Source organism: Melozone crissalis, unplaced genomic scaffold, assembly GCF_028551555.1.
Source record: "Melozone crissalis strain CALT ecotype California unplaced genomic scaffold, PUWL_Pcris_2 ptg000150l_1, whole genome shotgun sequence".
NCBI lineage: Eukaryota > Metazoa > Chordata > Aves > Passeriformes > Passerellidae > Melozone > Melozone crissalis.
The window spans coordinates 179,779-200,198 of NW_026535921.1; the positions used below are offsets into that span (position 1 = coordinate 179,779).

The 20,420-nt window shown below is 56.7% G+C and overlaps 3 protein-coding genes across 4 annotated transcripts in view; 1 reads left to right on the forward strand and 2 right to left on the reverse strand.

The window, feature by feature from the left end:
• The window catches only part of IFT172 (intraflagellar transport 172), a 50,593-nt gene extending 48,898 nt beyond the window's left edge, over positions 1-1,695 (forward strand). Inside the window, exons 46-48 of the mRNA XM_054293459.1 lie at positions 315-468; positions 1,152-1,240; positions 1,539-1,695. Of these exons, the coding sequence (XP_054149434.1) occupies positions 315-468; positions 1,152-1,240; positions 1,539-1,628 (333 nt within the window). The 3' untranslated portion in view covers positions 1,629-1,695. The remainder of the gene's footprint in view (positions 1-314; positions 469-1,151; positions 1,241-1,538) is intronic.
• Positions 1,696-1,769: 74 nt separating this feature from the next.
• KRTCAP3 (keratinocyte associated protein 3) lies at positions 1,770-4,194 on the reverse strand. Its single transcript, XM_054293461.1, has 6 exons — positions 3,985-4,194; positions 3,834-3,893; positions 3,119-3,319; positions 2,797-2,931; positions 2,431-2,522; positions 1,770-2,299 (listed from the first exon to the last, which is right to left on the reverse strand). Exons 1-5 carry the CDS (start codon positions 4,192-4,194, stop codon positions 2,439-2,441), a joined length of 690 nt encoding a protein of 229 aa, XP_054149436.1. The 3' UTR covers positions 1,770-2,299; positions 2,431-2,438.
• A 112-nt stretch (positions 4,195-4,306) lies between these two features.
• NRBP1 (nuclear receptor binding protein 1) overlaps positions 4,307-20,420 on the reverse strand; it is a 32,657-nt gene continuing 16,543 nt past the window's right edge. Inside the window, exons 8-19 of one of the 2 annotated variants that reach the window (XM_054293474.1) lie at positions 17,147-17,170; positions 9,926-10,009; positions 9,620-9,678; positions 8,366-8,464; positions 8,148-8,280; positions 7,798-7,900; positions 6,183-6,233; positions 5,955-6,090; positions 5,803-5,856; positions 5,415-5,478; positions 5,278-5,333; positions 4,307-5,105 (exon numbers count right to left, since the gene is read on the reverse strand). In XM_054293474.1, coding sequence (XP_054149449.1) covers positions 5,007-5,105; positions 5,278-5,333; positions 5,415-5,478; positions 5,803-5,856; positions 5,955-6,090; positions 6,183-6,233; positions 7,798-7,900; positions 8,148-8,280; positions 8,366-8,464; positions 9,620-9,678; positions 9,926-10,009; positions 17,147-17,170 — 962 coding nt within the window. In that variant the 3' untranslated portion in view covers positions 4,307-5,006. The remainder of the gene's footprint in view (positions 5,106-5,277; positions 5,334-5,414; positions 5,479-5,802; positions 5,857-5,954; positions 6,091-6,182; positions 6,234-7,797; positions 7,901-8,147; positions 8,281-8,365; positions 8,465-9,619; positions 9,679-9,925; positions 10,010-17,146; positions 17,171-20,420) is intronic. The other variant, XM_054293476.1, reaches the window with a different exon arrangement.

Below are 20,420 nucleotides of genomic sequence, written 5' to 3' on the forward strand. Positions count from 1 at the left end.
TTTCTCTCTCCCTCTCTCTCTCTGCCCCCAGCACACCCACACTCAAGCCCTGCCGTGCACCATGCAGTGTGTGCTGTGTGCACATCGCGCACGCCCGTCCTGCTCTCCCCTGTGCTCCTGCTGCCGTGGGGCTGTCCTGCTCTCCCGTGCTCTCCCTGCTCTCCCCTGCTCTCCCTGCTCTCCCCTGTGCTCCCTGCTCTCCCCTGCTCTCCCTGCTCTCCCCTGTGCTCCCGCTGCCGTGGGGCAGCAGCAGTGGCAGCAGCAGCCCGGTTGAGCCTGGCACCGGTTAAGCGCGGCCCTGGCTTTGTGCCCAGGAGGAGCAGCGGGAGGAGGTGCGGGACTGGGTGCTGACGGTGTCCATGGACCAGCGGCTGCAGCAGGCGCTGCCCCAGGACGAGCGCAGCACCTTCGAGGCCTCGCTGGTGGCAGCGGGGACAGGGGTGGCCTCCCTGCCCTGCCTGCTCACAGGTGAGCTCCGGGACAGCTCAGACAGGTGTGACACGGTGCAGGGAGTGGGAGCTGCAGGGTGGGCCTGGGCTGTGCTCCGAGAGCAGTGCAGGGACTGTGTGGCTGTGGGGAGCCAGCTCTGCTGCAGGACATTGGGCATTTTTACTGTGGGGTGGATGAGCACTGGAACAGGTTGCACAGAAGTTGTGAGAGCGCCATCCTTGGAGACAGTCAGAAGCTGTCTGGACACAGCCCTGGGCTGTGTGGCCCTGCCTAGACAGGAGGTTGAACCATGCAGAGCCCAGAGCAGTTCTGAGCTCAGACACTCTGTGGTTCAGAGATGGCTCAGGCTGGCACAGCACAGCCAAGAATGGGCAGCACCTGGCCCTGCTCTCCAGTGCAGGACTAAAAAAGGGTCAGAGAAGGGGGAGCAGGAGAGGGCCACCAGGAACAGGGCTGTGGCTTGAGAGTCAGAAGCTGGGTGCCATCGTTGGACCTACACACTTGGGTGTCATTGCCCAAGGGCAGTTCAGCCTTAATCTTCATTTGATCCCCCCACTTTGAACAGCCCTTCTCCCTTTTGGTCTCCTAGAGAGCAAGGCAGCATTATTCCCCCTAGACACTGTGCTGTGGGGCAGGGCACCAAGTGGGGGAATGCTTGCTGTGGGGCTCAGCTGGTTCTGAATGTGTCGCTTTGTGCCCAGGGTACCCAGTGCTGGGAAACAAGATTGAGCTGAGGCCGGGCTGGGAAGTGAAGAAGGATGCGTGGTACAAATTCGTGATGGCTGTCAAGGTGAGCCAGAGCCCCCAGGCAGGGACAGGCTGTGGGTGGGTTCAGCCCTTTGTGCTGGCAGTGCAGCATCCTTGGGTGAGTGATGGTCCCAGGGCACTGACTGCACTGACAGGATCACCAGACCCACAGGACACAGGCTGTGGGTGGGTTCAGCAGCACCCTTGGGTGAGTGATGGTCCCAGGGCATTCACTGCACTGACAGGGCTGCTTGCTGGGCATCACCAGACCCAGCCCTGCCTTCAGCCAGGGGCACAGGGGTGCAGCCCCTTCCAGTGCCAAGGGCTGTCTCTCTCTGCAGACATCCCACAGCCCAGCAGGCCAGGATGTGATCGAGTTCCTCCGACGGTGGTGTGGGGGACTCCCAAGCACCAGCTTCTCCTTCCAGTGAGCAGGACTAGGGCAGCTTTCAGGCCTGTTCCTCAGCACCTTCCACATGCAATAAACGTGTTATCTCAGCCCTGCAGTGCTCCTGTTTGCCAGGGGATGCTGGGCCCAGAACCCTGCACCTGCTGGGCACGGGGCTGCAATCCCCGTGTCCGTGGGTGAGTGCCACACTGGGGCCACAGCTCTGCCACCATCCCTGTGCCTGGGGAGTGGCAGGCACAGGGACAGGCTCACAGAGCAGCTGCCCTTCCCTTCCCTTGGCATGCCTTGTTCCCAACCAGCACTCACCTGGCAGAGCCACTTAGAACAGCCAGTGTAGAAAGGAAAACTTTCTTTATTCAAGAAAACTAGAGACCTACACCAAAGGGATTCTTCCCTTTCTGTTCCCTGAGACATCTGAGCACAGGCACAGCCAGCTGCCATGCCTGCAGTGGCACCAGGACTGCCCACCCCCACCACTGCAGCCAGAAACCAAGAACTGCAGCACACCAGGACGGGCCCAGCAGCTTGGGGCGAGGATGGGAGAGCAGCAGCACCTGCTGACCTGCAGGGTCTGTGCCAGGTGGGCTGGTGGAGCTGGGGGCAGGGGGCAGGGCACACCCTGAGCCCCCTGCAGGAGCTGTGACACCACCCTGGCCCCGACCTGGCTGGGTCACAGCGCTCCTGCAGCACCACCTGGGAGCAGAGGAGCAGTGTCAGTGCCAGGCTGTGCTGCAGGGCCCAGCATCACTGAGCCCTCTGCCCATGGTCCTGGACAAAGGTGTTCTGGGGGCTGCTGTGGGCATGGGCCCACGTGGGGCACTCACCTCTCCAGCTACACTGCAGAGTCAGAAATTCCTGCCAGGAGCTGCTGCCTCTCACGGAGTGGCTTCTCCATTGCTGTACTTGGCCTGACCAGCTAGAGAGGAAAAAAAAGACAAAAAGAAGTTAGGGTGGCAAGGACACACGATGGGCAGTGTTCTGACAAACAAAGAACAGGCCTGGCTACTGGGGGATGAAGAAGAGGGTCCCTCTGCAACTCCCCATGAAGGGGTGCTGGTCTGGCACTTGGGCTGGCTAGAAGAGGTTCCAACTCAGCATCCCCCCTGCTCCTGCACAGCCTCCTCGTTCCCAGCAGAACCCAGCATCTTACAAAGGCAGCAGTCACAGGGGAGATCCAGGGAGAGCCGTACCTGCTCTCTGCCATAGCCGTGTGCGCAGGGCCCGATGCCCCGGAACACCAGAGCCACCAAGCAGCTCCTGCCCGAGAGCACGGCTTCCGCAGCTGCCAGCAGCAGGGAGAGGAACCAGAGCGCCAGGGCCGTGTCCTGTGGGACAGGGGGTCACAGAACGTGGGCACCGCGCCAGGCTGGCTGAACACACCCAGCAGAGACTGTGCGGACAGCGGGGGAAAGAGGGGGAGAGGGAGAGAGAAGGGCAGCGGGAGGGAGAGTGAAAAGACGAGAGGCAGCAGAAAGGAGCTGCTGGGAGGAGCGGGGCTCTGCAGAAACTCACGTAGATGCGCGTGGTGTTGAAGGGACAGTCGTTGGTCGCGATGTTTTCACGGGCGTCCAGGGGCAGCGCGGAGCTGTCGCAGCCCCGCACCAGGTGCGTGCCCCGGCTGTGCACCGTGAGGGCGAAGGCGAGCGCCAGCCCCACGCTGCACGCCGTGGACAGCAGGCAGTTGAGCAGAGAGACGCCCAGCAGGGTCCAGTGCTGCAGGCGGCAAGAATGCGAGCGGGATGGCAGGGGCTCGGGCAAGCGCTGGGGCCGGGCACCCGGGTCTGTGCAGAGCCGCTGCCCCGAGGGGCACCCGGCACCTGCCGCCTCGGCCAGGAGGGCTCAGCCGCGCCCTCGGGTGAGGCTCTCGCACCTTTCGCATCCCTCCACCCCCGTGAGCTCGGTACCGCCAGCACCCCTTGGCTCGGGCTCCGTGGGGACCCCAGGCAGGCTGGGCCGGGGTCCGGGAGCCCCCAGCCCAGCGCCCGCCCCGTGCCCGCCCGCCCTGCGAGCCCCCCGGGACCCCCGGCCCGGCCGCAGCCTCGGCCCCGAAGCGCCTCTGCCCGAGAACGGCGCTCCCGCCCGAGAACGGCGCTGCCGCCCTCCGGGAGCGGCCGAGAGGGACAGGCGGCACCGAGCGCCGGCAGCCGAGGCGGAAGGAGCCGCGGGGCCAAGGTCCAGGGCAGCGGCTGCCGGCAGCGCCCGGGCACCCCCACAGCCCCGCACTCACCAGGACCGCCCGGGACAGGTTGTGCGACACCAGGATGGCCACGATGCCCGCGGCGATGCTCTGCGGGGAGAGCAGCGCTCAGCGGGGTCCGGCCCGGGCCCGCCGCCCCCCGCCCGCCCCGCTCCGCCCCTCTCCGCCCCGCGGCGCTCACCAGCAGCCCCGAGCACACCGACACCACGTTGGCCGCCGCGTACTCGGGGGTGACGGCGCGGCGGGCGCCCGCCACGTGCCGCAGCACCGAGCCGTGCACGATGGCGCCCAGCACGAGGCTGCCGTGGCCCAGCACGATCAGCCCCAGCCCGGTGCGCATCAGGCGCCGCGGCTCCGCCAGCGCTCCCGCCGCCCGCCGCCCCCCGGCCATGGCCGCCAGCGCCGCCGCCGCTCGCACCGCCCCGGGGCAGGCACGGGCGGCTCGGCCCGGCCCCCGGCCCGCCCCGCCCCGGCCCGGCCCGCAAGAGGCGGCACTCGCGTCTGTACAAAACAGTTTATTAAAAATAGGAAATGATAGAAATGAGATGCAGGAGCCGCGGCTCGGCCCCGCCGCGCGCCAGGACGACACCGAGCCCGGGGCCGCTGCAGCCCCGGGAGCCCCGGTAAGGAACGGGGGCTGCGGGGCCGGGGCCAGCACACGCCTGACCCCGGCGGTGCGAACAGTAAACAAAGTGCAGCCGGCGGCGGGAGCGAAGCGCCGGGCGGGGAGCGGGGACGAGCTCGGCCGCCCCTGGGCCCCTGGCGCAGCAATGGGGGGAAGTGACCGGGGGTGCAGGGCTTAGGGGCTCACCCCTGCTTACCTTTAAATTAAAAAAAAAAAAAAAAAAAAAAAGAAAAAAAAAAGGAAAGAAAAAACCCATTTCTGTGCTGTGCAAAAGACACTTTGTACAATTCAAACAGAACAAACTCCATGCACATGAGTGGGGCTGCAGAACGCCCCAAGCCAGGCCTCAGCTCCGCAGCACAACCTGGCAAATCCCAACAAAAACAGGGCTGGAAATAATACTGATGCGCAAAGTCCCCTTGAGGAGGCGGGCAGGGAGGACTGTCATGAGCCCAGCCACGGCACATGCAGGATGAGCTTCCAAGCACTGCAGCTGGGGCCTTGCGGCGCCCGACAGCAAGGGCAGACACACATGGTCGCAGGCAGCGAGGCCACGCTGGCTGCCCCGAGCCACGGGGCTAAGATGACACAGTCACGGCCGTCAGGGCTCCGTTCCGAGTGTAGTAGAACTTGCTAAACGCCTCTTCAAGTAAACAGGTGAGTCTGCTCTGGTCAGCCTGGGCAGAACAAGGACAGTGAGGGGTCAGCCCCATCCGCTCAGAGCTGAGAGCGTGGCTGGAGACCCCCAGGGCAGGGACCTGGCTTATTCCTCCTGCCCGAAAAGGGCACAAACCACTGAACTCTGAGGAAGGAACGCAGGCCCATGGCCCTACCCGAGTCCCTGCTTACCTCGCTGATGAACCCAAGCTGGACCAGTTCAGCTGCCAGCTCCTGGATGTTGTCATCTGCAACACAAGGAAAGGAGTCAGTCCTTGCTGCAGCCTGCTGCTGGCCCAGTGCCCCTGGCAGGGGCAGAAGGTACTCACTGGGCTGAAGGTCACAGCTCAAGTGTCGATTCAACTTGTCTTCCAGTTTCAGCAGCAGTGTCAGCTGCAGGGCAAAGAAATTCTCATGAGGAATTGCAGTCCGGCAAGCTGCCATGGCAAGCCCAAAGCAGCCCCAGCAATGCCCTTGGGATGGGAACCAGCCCTCCAGAGCCCCTCGGGGATCTGACAGAACAGCCACAGCCAGCTCCACCCTGAGCTGCAGGGCCTGGGGTGGGCCGGGTGCCGGGGCAGCAGCAGGCACAGGCCTGGCACAGGCTCTCTGGTGGCAGCTGCAGCCCTGCAGGGCTACCCCAGGCCCCAGCAGTGCAGCAGAGCCACGAGCCCCGCACAGAGCAGTGACTCCCCCTGCCCAGCCACAGAAACCTACATGGTGCTTCACGCCCTCCTCCACGGACTCGATGTTGCACTGCATCAGGACCACCTGGAACAGAGGCACAGAGCCCTCAGCAGCTGCCCCACAGACAGCCCTGCCCGGCCGCGGCAGCGGGGCTGAGCCCCCCCAGCCAGGCTGAGCCTCACCTTGCGGGTCTCCACCTCGGCGGGCTCTGGAGTTGGGGTTTTCACCGACGGGGGAGCAATTGGAGATTTCACCACCACCTGCTGGGGCTGCTGGGGCCGGGGCATCCCAAAGGCCGTGAGGGGATAGATGCCATTCCTGCAAGGAAGGAGCAGCATCTGAGTTATACCTCTCCAGAACGTTTCCAGTCTCACACATGATGGAAGGTGTCTTTAAAAAATTCCTCTTACCTCACATCCTCCAGGAACTTGTCCAGCTCCAGCGCTGGAGATTGTGAGAAGCTGGAAAACAAAATGTCCAGAGATGAGAAATCGTCTCACAGTACCATGCACTGGGGTCAGCTGGGGTGCAGTTTCACATCCCCATGTCCTGGGCTGTGTCCACAGGCAGGATGGGCATGGACAGGCAGCCACCGGTGTGACAAGCTCTTCTCTTCCCTCCAGGACATAACCAGCTGTGTGAGCAGACGGTGAGGCAGCAGCTGTGGCAGAGCCAGCCCCACAGCCCTCACACCTGTGCAATGCAGTCATCTGGAGGGCGGCCCAGTGACACTGCCCCTGGTGAGCTGTTTCACAAATACCTGCCATGCCAGGTCCCTGGCTGCAGCAAGCGCTTGGGACAGCCAAACCCCCGTCTCAAGGCTGCTCCGAAGCATTCCAGAGATGAGGTAAGGGCTGCACAGCTGCTGGAAGCCTGACAGGATGTCCTCAAGTGCTTTATGGGCTTCACACCTGCCCCAGCTCCCAGACTACCCTGCAGCCCCTGCCACAGCCCCAGCAGCTGGGATCATCCTATCCTCTGACACAGCAGTCGGTTCTAACAAAAACTTCCAATTTTCCTCTAGCAGCTTGGTTTGCATGGCAGTCTGATGAACCATCCAGAAACGATGCTGACATTTCAAGTGATTGCTGCTTTCTCTCCCTTGTCCAGCACCTCTGAAGTATGGCACCACCAAAAGGAAAGTTCCAGGCTGGCACCCCTGGACAGCCACACCTGCAGAGGCTGACATCCCGTGTGTGTGTGAGGATCTCTCCTTACAGCTCTGGTCGTTCACTTGTTGTCCTCCATTTTGAAACTGTATCCAAAACATTCCAAAGGGAATTTCACACCACATTTCCTAGCACCAGGACAACTGGAATGTCAGCTTTTGGAAGGGTCTCTGTGGCTCAGAGAGCTGCTTATACAGACTGAGCTGTTCTTGTCATCTTACTCTTGTTCAGCAGCCTGGGCATCCCAGAACTCTGGGCTCCCTGGAAGCACCCTAGGCTCCCTGGGAACAGAGTATTCACATCTTAGTCTAATCCCTTGACTGGCCAAGGCTTTGTTATCCAAAATGTACATCACTTTTTTGGCACTCTGCTTGCTCCCTTAGGGGCCACCCCTCCAGTGCAAGCAGTGCTGTGTGTCACTGCCAGCTGCCTCTCCCTGTGCAAGTGTGGAATAAGATGCTCCATTAGGAGAACACTGAGTAACCCTTTCTCTGAAGTGAGAAAGTGACTCCATCTGGCCAGTCTGTGACTGGTCAGAGGACCTTCCCAAGCCATGTTTTGCTGGTGTCTGCTCCAACTACAGCACGTTCATTTAATCTGCCCATTTGGGGAACAATTCATCTCAGCTGCACAGAATCTACTCGCAGGAAACAGGTGCAAGGTCTCCTTCCACCCAGGAACAGCCCTCCCCAGAAGTGTGTGTGCCCACACAGGGACTGCTCCTTCCCCTCCAGCTCCAGCAGCTCCCACTGGCACCCAGTCAGGGGGAAACACCAGCACTGAGGTGATGGGCAGCATCCCAGTGCCCACACCAGGGTCCCAGCACTGCTCCCCTGAGCACACCGTGGGCACTCACATCATCTTGACTCCTTCCCTGTCCTCGTGGTTGATCTCTGCCAACACCGCGTTCATGTCAAGGTTTTTTGTCATTTCTTCTAAAGCATTTTCAGGAATCATATCTATTAAAAAGAAAAGGAGTAGCTTGCAGCAATTGCAGTTCCTCTCCAGCCTTAGAAAAGCAATGAAAAGTGCAGAGAGGCTCTCGGAGCAGGTGGGACACCACAGCCCTCCCAGCCCTGTGTCCGACAGGCAGGAACCCGCAGAGCAGCAGGGCCTGGGGAGGGCGTTCCCAGGGTGCAGCTCACTGAGGGGCACTGCCAGCCCAGCAAGGCTCTGCAGAGCCCTGCCCACGTGTCTGGTACTCACGCTGGTGCCCGACGATGCAGTGAGCAGCCAGCAGCTTCAGCGAGGGCACCTCGAACAGCGCCGGGTGGAACAGCAGCTCCCGCGCCGTGGGGCGCCGGCCCGGGTCCTGCTCCAGACACTTCTGGATGAACTCCTGCAGAGGAAACCTGCGTGAGACCTCGAGCAGCAGCAGCAGCAGCAGCAGCAGCAGAGCATGCAGAGCCCGAGGCCGCGCTCACCCGCTGCAGGGGATCCTCCAGCAGCTGGATGGCACTGTTGATGGCTTCCTGCGGCACGTACGAGGACTCCCCGTTCCCCTGGATCTCCAGCACTGCCATCTGCAAACACAGGGCACAGCCTCAGCCTCCCCTGGCAGTGACAGACTGCAGGGCACACAGGCTCCACCAGACCACTGCCAAGCCTGAGATCAGCACAGCCAAGCTGCCTGGGGGAACTTAAGGTCACATTGGGAGAGACAGAGAGAATGGCTGCCTCATTACAACAGCTTGCTCCTGGTACCCGAGGTGCCAGGGAGCCCTGGGAGCTCTGCCAGCAACAACCTGGACAGCAAGTGTCTCCATTCTGAACCTCACAATCCATTGGGCTGTTACTCTGTTTGGAATTTTGGCAATTCCATCATGAAGCATGACTGGATCACTGCCAGGACCTGACAGGGTCCCTTCTGGTGGTGTGAATAGCTCTGCATCGCACAACAAGAGCAAGCACACAACACATCAAGAGTAGGCTCCAGCCAACCACACAGACACTCATTCCCAGCTAGGAAAGGCTGGAAAATATTGCAGAGAGTGTCCCTGCATTCAGCTTCAGTTTTGTTCCCTAAAAGTTGTGTCTTTCCACAGTTCTCTTCCTGCTTCACTAATGGAATGTGCAGCACAGGTTGAGGGTTCCTTATGCTGGCTCTTTCTGACAATTCTTCTCAGAAAATACTCCTAACAACAGCTCCCATTACCTGGACTTGGACCTACTGACTGCAAGGACAGAGGAAGCACAAAGCTGCTACGACCAGGTGTGTCAGACTCACATTGACTGCAGCCTCCCTCAGATGGGCACAGGCTGGCCCAGACAAAGTGACAGATTACAGACTCTGCTCTACACAGGCTGGCCCAGACAAAGTGACAGACTGCAGCTGTCCCCTGCCCCAAACAGCCCAGGCACTGTCACACACATGGACATTACATAAGAGTCTGCAGCAGGGACTGTTCCCTCCAGCCAGGGAGTCTGACCTCAGGACTGGCCAAGACCCACTAATTCATTACCCATTAGGAATTTGGGAAGAACTGCAAATCCCTGAGCCATTTCCTCCTTAGTGAGGCACTTGGGGGAGCCTCCACAGGGATCCCTCCAAGGCAAAGAGCTCTGAGAACAAAACACATTTCTCACTGAGCAAACCCACCCATGGCCACAGCCCTTGCAGAGCTCTCTCTCTCCTCAGATTCATCATCTCTGTCCCAAAGCCCATATTTGGCACTCACCTCCAGTGCACACATCCCAAAGGAGTAGATGTCCACAGCAGTGGTGACATTGGCAACTTCTGTAACACAGAAACAGCATTGTTATCAGTCAGCTCTGCACGCAGCAGCACCACCCTGCACCAGGCTGGGACAGTCCTGCAGCTTCTCCCTCCTCTGCTACCAAACAACAGAGGAGCTGAAGCATTTCAGCAGGCAAACGGCTCAGAACTGTTAATGTGGCATCTGTCAGGAGCCTGGAACTGACAACAAGGTGCAGGACAGCTTGGAAGCATCAGAAAGGACAAGAAACCCCCAGGCACAGCATACCTCCATACTCTGGGGCAAAAAAGTGCAGGTTCTTCTGCTCCTCACGACAGGTCTTCACGTGGTTGTTAATGGTGTCCGGGGCCACTAGAAGAGAACCAGAAATGCTTGGGATACAGAAACCACACCCCATCCCCGATGAGATCCCAGGGAACGCCTGCAGCTCCAGGCCTGTGCTGCCCAAGGGGGCAGAGTGGTGGCCTTAAGGTACAGCCTTCATCTCTTGTCACCTGCCCCGACCCAACACATCCCTGCACTGTTTCCTTGGCAGCTTAGCACCACTCTCCAAGGGCAAACCTGGAGACCACAACTGCTGCTGCCAGCAGGACAAGGTGGGAACAACTCCCTGCAGAAATGCCTGACTTCAAACAGATCCACAGCATTTGTCACCAGCAAGTTACTCATTCAGAGCAGCAGCCAGAGGGGCCACTGCAGCTGGTCACAGCTCAGGGAGGATGGACCTACCACACAACTCTTGCACGTTTCAGGAGGATGCTGGTGCCAAAGCACCTCCAGACAAGAATCAGGCCAAGCTGCTGAGGGAAGGGAGGTGACCACCCAGAGAGCAGAACCTCCCAGCAGCCAGCACCTCCACAAAGCACTCCCAGCTATGGGGAGGAAATAACTTGCAGCCACAAGAACAGTGAGCAGGGCAGAAGTATGGACCCCCATGACAGATAAGCCTTTGGGACAGCCACCTCTGCAGAGACTGCAAACAACTCTCTGAAACTAAGCAGCTGTCTGCCAGGGAGAAACACTGAGGAGAGCAGGGAGCACAGAGCCACCAGCCATTAGAAGCTCTGCTGTCACACTGGAATGTGCCCAGTGCCAATCCCATGTCCCACCTGGTCACCCCCTGGACAATCCCCATCAGAGATGAATTTCAGAAAAAGGTTCAGCCAAATCCAGTGTCTGAGCAGGACAGGTGGTAGGAAGAAGCACAGCAGAGGGTAGGGCAAGCAACCTGTCTTTGACCAGCTGAACTCAACCTGGGCACTCAATGGGCACTCCTACATGAACATGCTGTAGCTGGTCAGGCTTCTCAAACCCTCAGGAATGTGCAAAAGGAGGTGGCCAGAGTAAGTGGGCAGCCTGTGTGCCCCCTGGGTGCTAGCAGTGCCAGCCCAGGGGGCAATGGTGGCATTCCTTCCTGGCTGTGCCCTTGGCAGGTTCAGCAGGGCTGCCTGGGCACCCAGCCCTGCTCTGCAACCCTCCATGCTGCAGAGGACACTTCCCTCCTGTGCAGTGTCCATCTCAGCCCATCTCTGCCTTTATCCTGCACTCAGAACTTCCCCTTGCAGGCACCAAAGATCTCCTGTCCCACAGCCCTGCTCACCTCCTGCAGCAGCCCCTGGGCTGTTTGGGCTCTTGTGAGCACACAGAGCAGAATGGACTGCCCTCCTCAGCCAAGGGCAGTGCCTGGCCAGCAGAAAGCAGGGGAAGCAGTGTCAGTGAAAGGATCAACAGCTGATCTCTGAGATTGTCCCAGGCTTGCTGTGCAACCCAGCAATGGGATTGTACCACCAGGGACCTAAAAATTATCAGCTGAGCCCAAGACCACCCTCTGCAGCTGTGAGGGGGCGAGCACAGGGCCAGGAGAGCTGTGAGGCCACATTATCATCCCCTGCACTCACCCCCAGGCACTTCCACTCCTGCAAAAGGGCACAAGGCTGCACAAACCCACAGCGTTAGAGCTTCCTTTCTCTGCACACAGCCATGACAAAAGCTCTTTTATTGGGGAGAGCAAGGCCTAGAAAATAAGGAACTAGGAAGTTATTTGGCATAAAAAGAAGCATACAGCCATTAAACAAGGAGTCAAACAGGAAGAAGTGTCATATTTATGCTGATCACAGAGTAAAAGCTCCCTACAGCCCTCAGATCTGTATCAGGGACTGCAAACAGTATTTGGAAAAATGTTTGCAACACTGAGTCACCAGAAGGAACAGGATTTTATTATTTCTGGCAGTTGAGTATCATTAACTGAGGGAGCAAACAGATTCAGAGTATGAAAAGTTCACCACACACTGTTCCCAGTGCAGGTGAAGCTTACACACATTTGCACACATGCACTGACATGGCTTCCAGCAGGAAACCAACCTCTGCCAAAGCACTGCCCATGGCTCCCTCCAGAGAAAACACTGCTGGAGCAGCACCCGTGGCACTGGCAAGGGAGAGGCAATGTCACACAAAACTGGAGAAGGCAATCTCCAAAGAAATCAACACAGAATCAAAATCATGGCACGGCTCTTGTGGGGAGAGACCTGCCCAGGTCACCGTGTCCAACACCCTGTTCCAGCAGGGACCCCCACAGCTGGCTGCCCAGCACCGTGTCTGGGTGGGAAACTCCAGAGTGGAGACTCCATCCCAGCCTTGGGCAACCTGTGCTTGTGCCACCACCACCCTGAGAATGCCCAGGTCCAGAGGGACCACCTGGGCTCCAGCCTGTGCTGTGGCCTGTGCTTCTGTGCCCTGGCTCACCTGCACAGCCCTCCCTGGGGCTGTCACACACACCGGGGCTCACCTGCACAGCCCTCCCTGGGGCTGTCACACCGGAGCTCACCTGCACAGCCCTCCCTGGGGCTGTCACACCGGGGCTCACCTGCACAGCCCTCCCTGCAGGTGTCACACACACCGGGGCTCACCTGCACAGCCCTCCCTGCAGGTGATCCCCACCCCGGGGGGCTGCTGGGGGCTGTCCCCAGCCTGTCCCTGTAGCATCACAGGCTGCTCGGGGCTGTGCCTGTCCCTGCCCCTGTCCCCAGCCTGTTCCTGATCTATGGGGGGCTGCACTGAGCACAGGGCCAGGACCATCCCCTCCCTCCTCTGGCAAAGTTTTGCCTAATGCAGCCCAGGGCATCATCAGCTACTGACTCCTAGGGCCAGGGCACACGCTCCTGTCAGCGAGCCACAGAGGGACAGCATCACACTGTGTCACACTGCTCATGAAGCAGCAAGTGGTATTTTTACATTTAAAAGATTACTTAAGAGCTCTAAGCTGACGTGTCTGACCACATGCATTACATGGAAGCAGAAAGTAGAAGTAGGCAGAGCAGGAAAAACAAGAACAGATAAAAAAGAGCTGTGAGATTAGTACCTGTCAATCCTGGCTGCATGCAGGCTCTTAAACAGTGACTTAGGGGCTTATTGGCACTTTAGCTGGAAGAATTCACGACACAAACAACTTCATCCCTAACAAAGTGTGTTGGGAGATCTGCAATCTGCACCCAAAATCAAGTTTCACATTCTAGACCAGAAGAATGGAGGCTTCACTGACCATGCGAACAAACCCCTGCTTGGGCTGCACCAATGCAATATTGCTATGAAAAAGATATACATGTTCACACCACAGTGCAAGAATTGCATGCAATCAGAAAAACCAAGAACAGACACTCACTGAATGCTGCAGACTGAGCTACTCTGGAGCAGCCATCTGCTCCCAGAGGACACATGCACTGGAAAACAAGCCCTCAGAAACACCGCTGTGAGGATCATCTTCTGCTGTGAGCAGCTCTGCCTAACAGAAGCAGGGACTAAACCAATGTAAATGCACACTCTAAAATGCAATTGGGGCCCACAAGATCAAGAATTTCAAGTACAACTTTCCCAGATTTCAAACTCCACATCTCTGACTATCATTGTTCCACAACGTGCCAAGGGACCTGGGGAGGTTTAACCCACAGCAAAGCTCACCCTGGGAGCAGTGCCAGAGTGCCCAAACAGCTCCAGACTGACCCACACACCTGTCCAGGCTGGGAGGGAGCTCTGCAGAGCACAGCTCACCTGGGAGCAGTGCCAGAGGGCCCACACAGCTCCAGACTGACCCACAAAGCTGGGAGGGAGCTCTGGAGAGCACAGCTCACCTGGGAGCAGTGCCAGAGAACCAATACAGCTCCAGACTAACCCACACACCTGTCCAGGCTGGGAGGGAGCTCTGCAGAGCACAGCTCACCTGGGAGCAGTGCCAGAGGGCCCACACAGCTCCAGACCCAACTCACAGAGCTGTCCAGGCTGGGAGGGAGCTCTGCAGAGCACAGCTCACCCTGCTCAGGCACAGCCAGCACCACGGGCTGCCCCTGCCTGTTGGTGCCTCAGTGATCCTTTCACAATGGCACAAAGGAGCTCCCTGAACTGCTGAGGCTCACAAAGCCTTCAACACAAGGGCCCTGGAAGGAACAGACACCTGCAACTGCTGTCTAATGTGAGAATGGGTGAGTGGAGACCTGGATGACTACAGTTCACATCCCCATGCCCACTGGGAAAGTCACATAAAAGCAGAGAAAAAACAGAGCTGAACAAAACTGAAGCAGCAATGCTTCAGTGCAACACAGAAATGACCTCAGAAAATGGATGTCCCATAACCTGGAGCACTAAACAGAGATATTTAAACCTTTTAAAATATCTTACTTAACTGAAAACAACAACCAGTCTAGGTGACCATAGTTTTCTGGTGTTTGCATGGATGAGGTCAGTCCCAGCAGCACACAGGGTACTCTGAGCTAGGGAAATAGGAACTAGGAGCAAGAGCTGGCTTTTAAACCTTCTGCAAAACAAAATGAGTTTGTTACTATCACAGCATAGAAGGAGGAGAATCTTGGCCACAAGGCCACCAAGGTGACCAGTTCCTCCCACTAAAGGGGACATTAAAAATGTCACCAGCCTCCCCCACACCCTGAACACGGGGCCAGCAGGAGTGCTGGAGCCTCCAGCAGGACAGAGCCCATGGATGGCACTCCCCCGTGGCTGCTGCTCCTGCTGTGACTCTGTGCTCACAGGAAAACCCAGGGCAGCTCTCTGGAGCAGTTTCTGCCCCTCTGGTCACCACAGCAGCAGCCACAGCACTGCAGCATTACATTGTACCAGCACCATTAAAATCAACCTCGTGCTGCTCAACCCAGCCTGTCCAACAGTTTCTCATGAACAAGCCAAATGAGAAGTGCCTTCACTTGGAGACAGGCTTTTACACCAAGAGTTTCACACACAACACAGACCCATGGCAGTCAAACCTCTAAAAGGAAATCCAGCCCCCTCAAAAACGTAGCCTGGATCCAACCTTGAACTTTCTGCTATATAAAAGTTCCACTCAAAACGATTTCCTTGCTCAATCCCTTTCCCAGCAGCACCTGTAGTTACAGAAAAATCTTATTATGAATTTCTGCCTTAGTTTTGCCAAGTTTCTAAGGAACCAAAAACATTTGGCTTGACAGACAATGTGCTCGACTCGCACATAAAGCTGTACAGTTAAAAAAGCTAAACTACATCTATTCATGTTACATTTCCTAAATCAATGCTAACATACTATTTTTATGGCAGATTTTTTTAATGTCTGATGACTTAAATTATCCATTATTTTCCTTTTAAAACTGCACCTGCCATAGTTAAAAAAACAAAAAAGCCAGATCCAAGATATCCTACTAACCTCTTATTTCTGCATCACCTCAGGTGTCTGTTAAGAATGTGGAAACCAGCATGGCATTTAAAGATCAGGCAACAAAATCCAAGGGAGTGAAGTGATGACTAAAATAAGATTAGTTATGAAAGCATATAACTCACAGTCTCACCAGCTCAATGCTCAAGCAAAACAGGAGCCTTACACCCTAGATTCAGTGTTTTCAAACCCAAATCACTGCTCAAGATTTAGTGTTTTCAAACCCAAATCAATGCTCAAGCAAAACAGGAGCTTTACACCCTAGATTCAGTGTTTTCAAACCCAAATCACTGCTCAAGATGCCCAGCTCTCATATCAACAGCACCTCCTGGTACAACAGAGTGTTGGAACAAGTTCAGAGTCCAGGAAAGCTCAGCGTTCCAAGGCCATCTGATGCTGTCCCAGCACAGCTGAGGCACCACAGCATCTCCTTGTGCCTGCAGAGTACTGTTCCAGGCCTCTCCTGTCCTTCTAGAACCAGGGCCTTTGGTGGCCTGCAGAATCACTCACAGGGGTGCCTGATTCTGGAGGAGGGGCTGGCCAGCCCTCAGCCTTGCTGCCCCTCAGGCCAGGCCAGGCCCAGGCTCAGGCCTCAGGCCCAGCCCCGGGCCTCGGGCCAGTCCCCACTCTGTGGGCTCATTCCTGGGCCAGTTCTCTGGCTGCTGCTCTGCCACCCTGCAGCCATCCCCAGGGACACCTGTCCTGCTCCTCAGGCCTCCAGCCCTGACCACTTCCCCATCCATCCCCTCAGCCACTCCAGACGCCAGCCCTGACCACATCCCCATGCCCTCAGCCACACCAGATCCCAGGCTGAGTTCCCAGGAGCCTCTGCCCTGCTGGCAATGCGGGGCGGCACAGCACATCCTCCTGCCAGCCTGGAAGGCACAGAGCCCATCTGGTCAGGCCCTTGCCCTTTCCACCACTTCAGCTGATGGTTGCTAGGTTCCCAACTCAGTAGAAATAAACTCTAACCATCGAGAATAACCCTGATGGTAAAAAATAAAATAAATAATTATTTTAAATGTAAACACGATGTTCTATGCAACAGAGTTACAAATTGCAGCACTCGAATCCTTCTCTGGCTCCCACCAACCCAACTCCCTCCTCATATGCACACATCTCCCCTAAACCAGAGATTTATCTGGGGAAACATCAATAGCCAAGCTTACTTCAATCCAGGGACTCATTTGGGGCAGGAGGGATCTGGCCATCAGGAGCCAGACACATTCACTGAAACATTCATCTTAAACCAACACATCTAAGGAGTTCAAACTACAAGCAAGCAATTGGATAGCCAAGCACACAGTGGGGGCTAGTCCAGGGCTGGGCCCCAGCCAAGGGCAGCAGAGCAGCAGCAGGGAAGAGCCTGATGGACGTGGGAAGCTCAGCTGGGAAGAGCTCAGAACAAGGCATGGCTTGTTGACATGCAGGAGCTGGCATGCACGGGGCCCGTGGACTAGCACACGCTAAGAACACGGAGAGGGAGAAAACTAACAACCAGGAGACTTCACAAAGGGCAGTGCTCCCTCTCTGTAAGGCTCTGGCCAAGAGCACGAGGAACTGTCGGCATCCCAGCACACAATAGGAGCTCTCCAAGCAGGATGCACCTAAGCCAAACAGTTTTACACACAGCCTTATAGCAAGGGAACACTGTAAATACATCAGTGTGTATGTCTGTGTGTTACAAATATAGATACACACATATATATATAAATATATATATACAGATACACACGGAGATAAAATCATGTACATGACATAAGTGGAGTCACATCACAGGAGCGGAGAAGTTTGCTCACCATTAGCAAATATCCTATGAAAGACTGTTGTAACAGAGCAGCCCGTGAGCGGGAAGTAAAACGAGATAAAGTCAATGAGTTGGTGAACAGCAAAGCACTTACATCCATAGAGACAGCTGGGTCAGAGTCAGGGCACACAGGGACAGGACTGAGCACCGGGCCCTGCCTCAGCCACCTCTTAAACAAATCTACCTAGGGAACATCAGGGCTTCTACCTGAGAACCAGGCTGGGCAGGGGACACAAGGCAGCTCTGACCAAGCAGAAGATCATGGCAGACTGAGACCAAGAAGCCAGAAATTCTGTTCTTCTGTGAGTGTCCTACAGTCCCACCCACCCCACCCCTTCAGCAGAGAATTCCCTTTCTCTAATCCCAGCAGCTTCTGGCCACAGATCTCAGCAGGAGAACCCACACTTACACACATGATAAACAGCAGAGCTAACAGCCACAGAGTCCTGCCCCATGGCCTGGGACCGAGGGCAGACCCTGAGCAGACACAGCTATAACAGACTGAGGCTCAGTCAGGGGTGGTGCAGCCAGGACAGACACAGCGGCAATGCCTGGGGGCACAGCCTGCACTGCACTCGCCGAGCCTCCTCTGCGCTCCATCGAGGTCTCACTCAGCAGATGCTGACACATTGCCACGTCTCAGGAGCACCAGAGGACACTGAGACCCCCAACCCGAGGCCTCCCTTCTGCTGGGGCACTCCCAGAGCTGCCCAAAAGGGATTTAATTCAAACACATCCCTTCTTTCCACCTGTGGATGGTTCTTATGCTGCCAGTGGGAGTTCTAGGAACAGCTGCCAGCAATGCCACGAGGAGCAGGCAGCAGCACAGGCACCCTGTGTGAGTGTACACCCTGCTGTACACATTGTGTGTACACGCTGTTCTTGCCACACTGAGAGCAGCTGCAGCCCCAGAACACCCCTGTCAGCAGCACAGACACCCACGGAGGCAGCACTGTGCTGCCCCGGGCTCTGGGAACAGTGCACAGGGCACAGCTTGGGCCCATCACAGGGAATGCTTTCACCTGACCACAGCCCCACAGAGCAGGTGGGACATTCCAGTCTCTCAGTGGCAAGGTTAAGAGCTCTAAGTGTCTTTCCTATCCTCATCACAAGTTCTCTGAAGCTCTCCACTCACTTGAAACATTCTCCTTAAATCTATAACCTCTGCACTTTATGGAACTGGGGAATAAAATATGAGCAAATGAATGAATTATGGATGGCTTTTGCATTTAAGCATTATGCAAAACCTTTCCTCCTTCCCAGTCCCTTTTTCTCCCACAGCTGACCCCAGCAAACAGATTCACAGGCTGAACAGAGAGCCAGTGCCCAGTGCAGCCAGGGCAGGCGCTCCTGCTCTGAGGGAGCAGCAGGGAGCACAGGGCTGTTCCCACCCTGAACCAGTGTCACAGGGATACCATCAGGCATTTCCAGGGTGCTGCTGCTCCCTGGCACACCCAGCAGACAGCAGATGTCCTGCAGTGCACCCAGCAGCTGCCCTAGCCAGGCTTCTGCCCCACATTCAGCAAGTATTCTCTTTGGCAAAGCCACAGGGAGAGGAGCTTGGGGAGCAGCATCCAGCACAGCACTGGGGACACAGACAGCACCAAAGCACAGCTCACAGTGCACGGAATCCTTGTTCCCCATAAATCCACAGAAACTGCTGTCCTGCTGCTTTAAGTGAACACAGGGAAGTGCTCAGACACCAGCCAGCTGTACAGAACAAGGACAGGAGCAGCAAACATGGGCCTGGCACTGTCAGTGACCCTGGAGAGCTGCTGTTCCAGGCCTAGAACTCAAACCCAGTCCATGTGGCACTGCAGAGGCAGCAGGGCCAGGGAGAAAGGCTCCAGCTCCAGCACAACCAGCAGTCCTGGGGATGCAGATTTGCCTTCTCTGGTTGGCATTGCAGGAACAGGAATACATCCTGCAACACTGCCAACTCCAATTCCAGCCTGCACTGAAGCCACAGCTTTCCCATCTGGGGGATTCCTCTTTCGACCACAAGGCCACTTGAAATCGCTTCCTTTTTTATTTAGGAAAGGACCAGAATCTTTTAGATGAATTACTTGACTCCTGAATGTGAGGTGAGGCAGGCAGCCCGCAGCTGTGGAGCTGAGAGGTCAGGAACAGCTGCACACGAGCACTGCAGCTGCAGCACATCCTGCAGCTGGAACAGCACAGCCACCCACCTCTCCTGGCATGAGCACACACACGTCCCCGCGCTGCACCTGACAGCAGCAAAGCTGTGTGAAACTGAGGGGAGCCAAGGTGCAGCAGTGCTGAGGCCACCATTCACCCACAGCTGAAGAGCCTGTAAGCAGCAGCCCTGGAGCTGCACTCTCTGGGAATGGCAGGGCTGAGGAGCTGCAGCATCTCCCTGGGGTGAAAGCAACGCCAGCTCCATGGGTTTGCTTTTACAGACAGCACTGGCTGCCCTGCAGAAACATGGTAGCTGCATGGTACCTTGAAACTAAACTGAAAAAGGGCATTTCTGGAGTACTCAAGTCTTCCCATCAGTCTGAGCTGAATGCCAGCGAGTTTGCCAGCATACAGGTACTGGATGTGCTCACTCTTGGAAATCTGTCCCACTTGGACAAAGTCAGGAAAACACAATACAGTCTGTGTGATGACATGGTGACATCAGCTTGTGTGAAGTCCCCAAGTTTACAGGCAGGCCAGGAGCAGTGAAGTGGCTCCTTCTGCCACAATCCTGTCTCCCTGGTACAAGCACAAACCTGCTACCCCAGCTCTGGGACAACACAACAACACAGGAATTCTTTGATGGGAAGAAAAGCCACAGGTCTGCAGCTGATGGAGAGGCTATTTCTGGATGACAGGAGATGCAGAGCATCCTCCCTGTACACTCCACATCAAAGCAGAACTCACACAGACAATAAACAGCTCCCGGAAAGCAGAGACCTATTCCCAGATTGAGAATACTTGCCGAAGTTGAACAACAGGTAGCAAAGCTGTCCCTTGAAAGGTCGTGTCAAGGAGTGAAATAATGCATCCTGACTGCAGACAGATCTTTAGAGACATGGGAACAGCAGGAAAAACCAGAGCATGCAAGGATGCTCTGCACTGCCAGGAGCACCACTGCTCACTTATGAAATAAACCATTCTGGCACAGGGTGGCTGCTCCAGCAGGGCACGTGGGTGCCAAGCAGGCTGAGGGCAGCTCAGCAGCCTGAGGCAGCTCCATTGTCCCATGGGATAATGGCATGCTGGATAAGCCACTGGCTGCTGCCAGTCTGTGCACTTTATTA

Excerpts from the sequence above, each read along its gene's own strand:
- KRTCAP3 (XM_054293461.1), bottom strand. The coding sequence starts at position 4,194 with ATGGCCGGGGGGCGGCGGGCGGCGGGAGCGCTGGCGGAGCCGCGGCGC. Across the intron at positions 3,894-3,984 it reads CGGTGTGCTCGGGGCTGCTG|AGCATCGCCGCGGGCATCGT; the intron begins GTGAGCGCCGCG and ends CTCTCCCCGCAG. Across the intron at positions 2,523-2,796 it reads ACGGCTATGGCAGAGAGCAG|CTGGTCAGGCCAAGTACAGC; the intron begins GTACGGCTCTCC and ends TTTCCTCTCTAG.